General features: G+C 41.0%; 1 protein-coding gene across 1 annotated transcript in view; it reads left to right on the top strand.

Moving 5' to 3' along the window:
- Positions 1-193: 193 nt before the first annotated feature.
- Positions 194-8,207, top strand: part of CAMKMT (calmodulin-lysine N-methyltransferase) — a 218,469-nt gene continuing 210,455 nt past the window's right edge. The window contains exons 1-2 of the mRNA XM_051783767.1: positions 194-425; positions 4,468-4,634. Of these exons, the coding sequence (XP_051639727.1) occupies positions 327-425; positions 4,468-4,634 (266 nt within the window). The 5' untranslated portion in view covers positions 194-326. The remainder of the gene's footprint in view (positions 426-4,467; positions 4,635-8,207) is intronic.

Raw genomic sequence — 8,207 nt, 5'->3', positions numbered from 1 at the left:
AGCCGCGGCGGGCGGGCTGGCGCGGGCCCTGGCGCGGCTGTCTCGGGTGGCTGCCGTGCCACACACAGTCCCGTGCCCGGAGGCCGCAGACGACTTGTCCTGAGGCGCGCTCCCGCCCCCGCGGTGCCGGGCCTGGAGAACGCGGAACTCCTCGGCCGCTTAGAGACCGGCTCAGCGCTGCCCCTAACAAAGATGGCCGCCCTCCTCCTCCTGCTCCATCGCTAGCCCGGCCGGTCCCGCAGCCGCTGGATGCTCGGTGGCGCGGCCCTGCCGGCCCGGCCAGTGCTCCCTCCCGCCGTGCCAGCTTCAGGCGCTCCCGCCGTGGCATGGCCGAGGCTGCCGGCTCCCCGCGCCGCCCCGCCGCGGGCAGGTGCGAGGCGAGCGGCGCGGGGGCGGCCCGAGCCCGCTGGCGGCTGCTCGGACAGGTAGGGGGAGCCCGCGGGCGGGAGGGGCTGCCGGCATGGCGGGGGGGGGGCGGCGCGGCCCGAGGGAGCGCCGGGGCTCTGGTCCCGCGGGCCGGACTGTGGCCCTGGCGGGGCGCTGGTGCGGCGGGGGTGCGGAGCGCTGTCCGCAGCCCTGGCGGGAGGATTGCCGGCAACAGTACGGTGGGGTTTGCAAAGAGGTTTGCAGCCCTCTGCCTGGAAAATGTGGTAATAATAAAAATATGTACGTGTATATACGCACCCGCGGCTCTGTGAAGAGAGGGGAAGTGGAGGGGCAGGTACCAGTCTTTCGTGAGCAGTGACAGGACGCGAGGAAGCTGCATGGAGCTCAGTCGGGAGGTTGAGGTTGGGAAAAGGTTCTAGAATAGGCTCCCCAGGGAAGTGGTCTCAGCACCAAGCCTGTCTGAGTTCAAGAAGCATTTGGACAATGCCTTCAGGATTCTTCGTCAGTCCTGCGCAGAACCAAGAGATGGATCCCTTCCAACTCAGGATATTCTGTGATTCTAAATTGTGCCTTAGATTCCCAAACAGTCCATGGCCAGTGTTAAGGGAGGAGGGCCAGCATCACATTGGCACCTTTTAGCCTGAGTGCACTACCTTGGGATTTTCAGACCATGGTTTGACACTTTTCATCGATGCTGCTGTGGCTGGTTGTTGTGGGTTTTACCCCATTCCTGCTCTTTGCTCCCTGTTCCCCAAATTGCCTTTCATGGGAAGCGGGGGCAAGACCCCACTCACCTGGCAGTGAAAACTGCACTTTGCTGAGGCTGGCTGGGCCATGCCTGGAGGAAGATGAGGAGGAAGAAGGAGCAAGTGGTGACACCTGTGCTGTGGTGTCAGCAGCTTCTCAGCTCCAGCCTTCCATACTGTTTTAGACCCTTTAGGAGCTATGCAAGGTTGGAAAGGATTTCTCTGCAGATAAGCATATATGTAAAGGCTTAAAAAAAACCAGATCAGCTTAATTAGTTGTTATTGTTATGGGATGTGATATTTACAGCCCTAACTCAAATGTTTAGTTCTCTGCAAATGCACACCTGGAGCTGCCCATTGGCAGCTCTCCCTGAGAAGGTGGGTTGAAAGGGCCACCTGGCTGCAGCTGGGTAATGGAGTGAGAGGCCTAAGGGCATCAATATTGCATTTTATATGTGGTTTTGGTTTGTAGATTTGCTGATCCTGTTCAACAGGACCAAATTCTGTTTTATTATACTCTAAAGCAGGAAATGTCAAAGTTACTGGTGGGAATATCAGGTTTGTCTTTGTAGGTTTCTGTTCTAGCAGGCTGTGTAAGCTGACCTCTGTGCCTATACTAGCTATTACTTGTTTTCAACATATACTGTCTTTGGCATATTCCTTTCTTTTAAAAATCGCATAGCTTTTCATAACAACAGAATGGGATTGTGGAAGGGTGCACGTAGGTATTTGGGGAGAAGGCTTCTGTTTCTTCCTCAAACTACATGTATCTATGACCTTTTCCTCTACAGATTCCCTGGGTTTTCCCATGTTCTTTAGCTTTTCTTTTGATTTTTGTATGGTACAATGAGCAAAGATCAATTTAATCTTACTGGTACATCTGAAGTAAAAATCAGTTCTTCACTCTTTACTACTGAAGTGCTCAGATCTATCTATGGATTGGAAGAAGGTATCAAATGGATTGGAAGAAGGTATCAACCTCCCTTTATATCCATCTTTAAAGGAGCACTGTCAAAGTGTTTCTTACAGTGCTTTTAAAAACACATTTCATACTGCTTATAATAGTGGCTTACGTGAAATCAGTTCTGTGGTGTGTTTATATATTGAATTTGCTTTCATTCAATGCACACACAAATTGATTTACTATGGTAAGGATACTTGAGTGCCTGCTCGCTGATTTAATTAAGAAAAAAGCCCTTTTATGAGGTATCCTATGAAGCTAGCATAAAGAACCAGAGGTTTGCATAATTACCTATGTGTTCTTTATCAATAAAATGTTTTATGTATGTAGTGAGTTTGAAGTTTGGCAACATTTTTAAACTTAACCTGTCAGAATCAAGAAAAATATATTTTGCATTCAATCAGTGCTAAGGGAAGTTAGCCATTCATTTGAAAATGCATTTGAAAATAACAGGAGTAAATTCTCTAAGGCTGTTTTTTGAGTTCTGCCAGTGTGTGCAACTGATGGCATTATCCAGTCTGTAGTTTTTAGCAACAAAGTTAGAGAAATAGGCATGCATTAGATTACTCCCTATATGTGTGTTTGGCTTGCCATTGCTTTAAAGCAGCCCCCAAACAGCTTTTCTGAAAATTAGGTCTTTATGGTTTTCTTTAGTTGTCAGGATGGACCATTTTGTTTCCAGGCCTGCTGCTATTACATGAAGGTCTTAATTTTGCTGGTCTTTTAATTTGGTTCTCCTGTTTTGATGTTTTTGCCATTTCCTTCATGTATGTATTTTTCTCACGTAGTACAGAAGTACAAAGTAGTGTGGACAGCACACAGCTGTTTTTCATACTTTGTTGAAAATGCCTGTGCCTTTCCTATGCTGAGACCTGCCAATGGATCCAAAAGCAGTAAGCTTGATTCCTCAAACCTGCTGTTAGTTTCTAACAGCATAGCATACACAGTGATTCTCCTCACATGTATAGTACTTCGAAGTATCCTGCAAAATAAGAGGTCGTGGCCTCAGATTGTAAGGCTGTTGAATGCGAGTGCATTTTCATTTAAAGCATGTCGACAGAGGTTGGATACAGCAAAAAAATCAGTGACCCATTGTTTTTTGTACACATCCTGTATGCAAAGCTTCCATTTCAAGTTTCATAATTCTGAGAGCTGTTTCTCATTTGATTTATCTCTAGTTGGCAAAAATCTGTAAATTGCGATGCTGTCCTACTCAATGGAGCTATTCTTGTACCTCTGTCAATTTATAGTTATGACTTTATTTTCTGCTCTGATTTTGGTGTTTGTTTTTTTTTTCATCACTGTGGACTGCATATGCACCTTAATTTTAAAAATGCAATGGCAATTATTTATGTATTCTGTCCAATGTTAGGAGAAAAGTTAAATCCAGGATATCTCTCCTTCCACATCAATGACCCAAGGAATAAGTCTTTTTGTCTGGCTGTGTTGTCTGTTCTGTGCAATGACACAGCTCAAACAGGCAGGATACCAGGTTTTCCTGCACAGGTTGCTACTTTGCTCCCTGAGGATGGCTGAGTGCAGCAGACTATGCAGGAAGAGAGTCCATGTTTTCACTTTCCCGAACAAGTGTTGTAATCATTTATGAAATGCAAATGACCACGTTATGTCTCTGCCACTGCCTTGAATTCTTCTGTCTCTTAGCACTGAACTTGGTGCTGTCAGTGTATTTTGGGGTTCACATAAGGGCTGGCTCATGCATCAGTCCCCTTATGGGGGCCTGCTAGGGGAATACACCATTGTGGTGTCTGTAACTTTGAGGCTTGGTACAGGTGGCAGGTTTCTCAACTCGGGCAGCTTTGACAGCAATTTGGCAAATGTGCAGCAGACAACTTATAAGGTAGGAGGTGATCTGCCAGGGAAACACATAGTACTCAGACACCAGAGGATCATGGTTTGGGTTTAGCTATTTAGATTCTAGAGATGATACTCTTGCTTAATTTTTTTTTTCCCTCCCTCTATAGGAACAGTGAGTGGCACAGAAATTTCTTGGTGAGGGCGCTGCTTGGACTGTGAAACTTTGTGAAATGAGAGGATGGGGAGAACTTGGTTTGCCCCTCTAATTTTTGCATGGGTCTGCTGGAGCAAGAGTTAAAAAAGCAAATGTACTGTGTACTTCTGAACACAGTCCATTTGCTTTACAGTTATTGAAACATAATTCATAACCCATTCCCTTGACCCTTACCATTAATACCATTGTTATTTTGTTCAGGCTTGACGTACTTGGAGTAGGTTTTTGTAACTATCAGCTGATAGCATAGCCATTATGGTTTGCCTCTTTACTTAAAGAGTCCTCTGTTTGTTCTTTTCTTTGAAGTTTTATTCTTAACGTTTAACTTGTTCCTCATTTCAAAGGTTCTGAAGAGAAAGCACTTGAAAGATGTGCATCTCCAACAAGTATCTGTAAGAAGGTTTGCATCCTTCAATCTCTTTTCAGTAGAGGACCAGAATATGGAAGAGGAAACTGGGACCTGGGTTCAGTATAAAAGCGTGTTTTATCCCGAGTATAGTGTGTCCTTAAGGTAAGCATTGTTAGAGTTTTAAGTACCTTCTAAGATCTCAAATGGGCCTCAAATATAAAACTCATTAGTCCTTCTTCCAGTGTTTTTTGTAACTAGGGCATGGTTTACAAATAAACTGTTAGATGTTATTTTTAGTTTTTTGTTATAGTAAGCAGCTTGTCTGATTTTTTTTTTTCTTTTTTTTTTTCCTCTGGTACATTTCACTGAAGTGGCAGAACTTCACTGAAAATACTAATGATTGTAGCTAAACCAAGAGTTTATTTTATATTTTTAATAGCTTTCTGTTTTGACATTCTTCAGATATAAATAGGATGTAAAAAAACTTGAGCACATTTATGTGTAGTCTTAATAAAAATTTTAATGACATGATATTATTCATAAAGTCCTAAAGTCTTTTTGGTAATGATCTATATTTTACTGAGCTTTCTTCTTAACAGTCCTTGTAAAACTCAATGTTAATTTGGAAACCAATTTTCAAAATGAAAGAATAAAAACTTCCCCTTCCAACAAAATAATATATAGCTAATGAAGAAATCTGGTTTATATGAGAGCAGGTCAAAGAAACAAAGATATTTGTGTTGAAGAAACTAACAACAAAAAAATCCACACACAAACAAACAAACAAAATCACAGAAACCTGGCCCTCCCACCTCTGCAAAACCCTCTCAAGGAACGTTAATGGATTCCCAGTAGCTTTGTTTATAAGTCCCATTCATTACTCTGTTTATGGTGGTTTTGTTGTTTTTATTTTATTTTCTTCTACTTTGTTCTTCTTTTCCCTGTTCAGTTTTGTGTGTATCTGCCACGAGGTTTTGCCTTAACAGGTATCACTGCAACAGTAACTTAAGCACCCCTAAATTGATACTTGTTTTGCAGCCTCTAAGTGGCTCTCTGAGAGTGTGGGATTTTGCATTCTCTCCATGGTGGAGTCTGTTCTGGAGAACTCGAGTCAAAAAGTGTATATTTTTTTTTTACCTGGGACCTTTAAATTAAAGTCAATCATAGAAACTAAGATTTAACACAAACAAGTGGCTATCATTAAACTGTGACATTTTTGCAAGGTTATAAAATGAAACAACAAGAAAACCAAACCAAACTAAACCAACCCCACAATGGTACATGCAGGTCATTTTAAATTTGCATCTGGGTGTAAAGTCAAGTACAAAATTGTTTAGAGCTTTATAAAGTCTTAATTTTCCATTTTCTGAGATTACACTTATTGATGTTAGAAGGGTTCAAGAGATAACTTTTTCACTGAAAAATACTATTGTTTGTAATAGAAGTAGGTGCAGTGTTTTTCCATGTGTAAACTTCTCCTCTAAACTGCCAGGGAATGCTGTGTACTAATTCAAATGCTCACAAGCTACATAATCTCTTTGTGCAGTTTATTTCTTGATTTTAGGTCTTCAGAGGCACACACTGGTGATAGGAAACGCAGTGTTTAGGTAGAATTTGGGCTGAACAAGGCTGCAATCCTTTGCACTGTAGCCCTGAACTCCTTCAGTCAGCCTCCTTAGTTCACTGCCATGGTTTACAACACTCAGTGTCACTTGGTTGATTTATTAGTTCTAGGGTTTTAAAGTAGGAGATGAGCTAGGGTTCACCTGTGCTGACAGTGCAAAAGCAATGTCAGACTGATCTTGCTCTGCCATTGATAGTTATATACTTGTGTTTCCACCACTTACTATGTCACCATTTCATTTTGTGTTGTGTATTTGCCTAAAAAATAGTGGCTTCATTGATAATAGGACACAGCTCAAACTGTAGACTGCAAAAAAAATGTTTATTTATGCGTTCTTTTATTGTGTTCCTCTGATTTTGTCCAATGGAAGTGTTTAGTTTCTGTGCTGCAGCAGAGTCACATTGCCTTTCAAAAACTGAATATTGCAAAGAATATTGTCTTCTGGTGGGAATTTTTATTTTATGTTTTCCTGCATTTTGTTCCTTTTCAAAAGATATTCAGTGACCTAGAAAAATGATAATCACTGATTGTTTGAGGAATAATGATCAGAACTTACTCTTCTATATTAAAATGTTTTTTCCATACTAAGGCAGTGGCAATAGATAGAGTATAATAATTATTTCAGAATATTGCAGGATGGTGAAGAAGGGAAGGAGAAAATACTCCCTGTGTATTTTGCCAGGAAAAAAGTATAAATAGCCTGCAAAAAAATCCTCGTTACCTGGAGTCTGTGTTAAATAAGGTTTCTTCCCCGTTTTTGCAGAAGCAGTAATTTAAGGGGATAAGCATAACAGTTTAACATACATAATAGAGCAACAGTTCTTATTGCTGAAAACTTAACATATCTAGAAGATAAGAAGTCTTGGAGTAAGTGTTCTTGGATCTTTGAGAACCGATCATGTCTTGGAAGCTTAAGGGTTCTCTGAATATCTGACAGTTTTCCCCTAATTTTCTTCCTTCCGTTAACAAAATATTATTTATAATAATATTAAACAGTAGAAACAATTTTAACAAGAGCACATTATTAACAATAACTTCAGTCAGGTAAATCCAGAACAGCATGCTTGAATAGGAGAGCCTTTATATATCTTTTTGTGAGGAAAAAAAATATTACTATGGCCCCTCTAAAATCTTGACAAAAGTGCTTTCGAATTTTCATCTACATATGTTTTCCTTATGCATTAGCATCTTCTTGGGAGAGCTCATTGCATATGTTGGATGTTAAAAGGGTTGTCAGATAATATCCTGACAAGACTAAATACTTAGGAAAGTTCATAAGGTTGGTAGTGGCTTTTGGCAAAGAGTATAAAGGTCAAGCTATATCAGTTCAAGGGCTATCAAAACTGATCAAATTGTATATTCAGATATGCTATGACCTAGCTGGAATTACTGCTCCAGAGGGACTTGAGACCACTTTGTCAGGCAAATAGAAGCTCTGAGAGGAACTACCAGTCATGTGCATGCTTTTCTGAACTTTGTTGTTTTAGCAAGCTGCTGTTTTTCTAACCAAATTCAGATTGGATCCGCATTTGGGATCATACCATGTTTTTCTGTCACTAGTTTATGTTTTGGACCATTCTTAAAAACAAATCTTCCAAAGCAGGAAGTCAGAAGCACCAATATAAGGCAATTTTTGCTTCAAAAATTTAAGTTGAATTTGTATACCATTTTGACTAGATCCTTGAAATGACGGTATCATTGACTCATTTTAGAAATTCCTGTAACTCTTTTAGTTTAACAATGATCTTTAGTGTGCTTAATGAAATGTAGACCCATAATACATGTTGGAAAGTGGTCTCCTGAAGTTCATATAGGTACTAAGGAGCTTCACAGTAGCTCTGGGATATCAGAAGGAGTGTCTGATGAGTGTGGGGTTTTGTTAGCAGTGAAAGGTGTTTCAAAATTTAATTTCTTGTGTTATAATCCAGAATCTCATTGAATTAATCTTTCCTCATTTGGATTTGTACAGTATCTGATATTCCTACACACTAAGTCTTTGTCTTGTTGTGAATTGAGTGGCTATGTACATGAAATTGCTCTCTAGTGTTGTTTGCAATTAATGTTAGTTAAAAAATAAATCCCTGAATTGTCAGGAAGTCAGCCTCGGAATC

Source organism: Manacus candei, unplaced genomic scaffold, assembly GCF_025592945.1.
Source record: "Manacus candei isolate 608988 ecotype Guabito, Panama unplaced genomic scaffold, ASM2559294v1 h1tg000017l, whole genome shotgun sequence".
Classification (NCBI taxonomy): domain Eukaryota; kingdom Metazoa; phylum Chordata; class Aves; order Passeriformes; family Pipridae; genus Manacus; species Manacus candei.
Note: the sequence above shows the minus strand (reverse complement) of the source record. Positions and strands in the feature narration are given on the sequence as shown.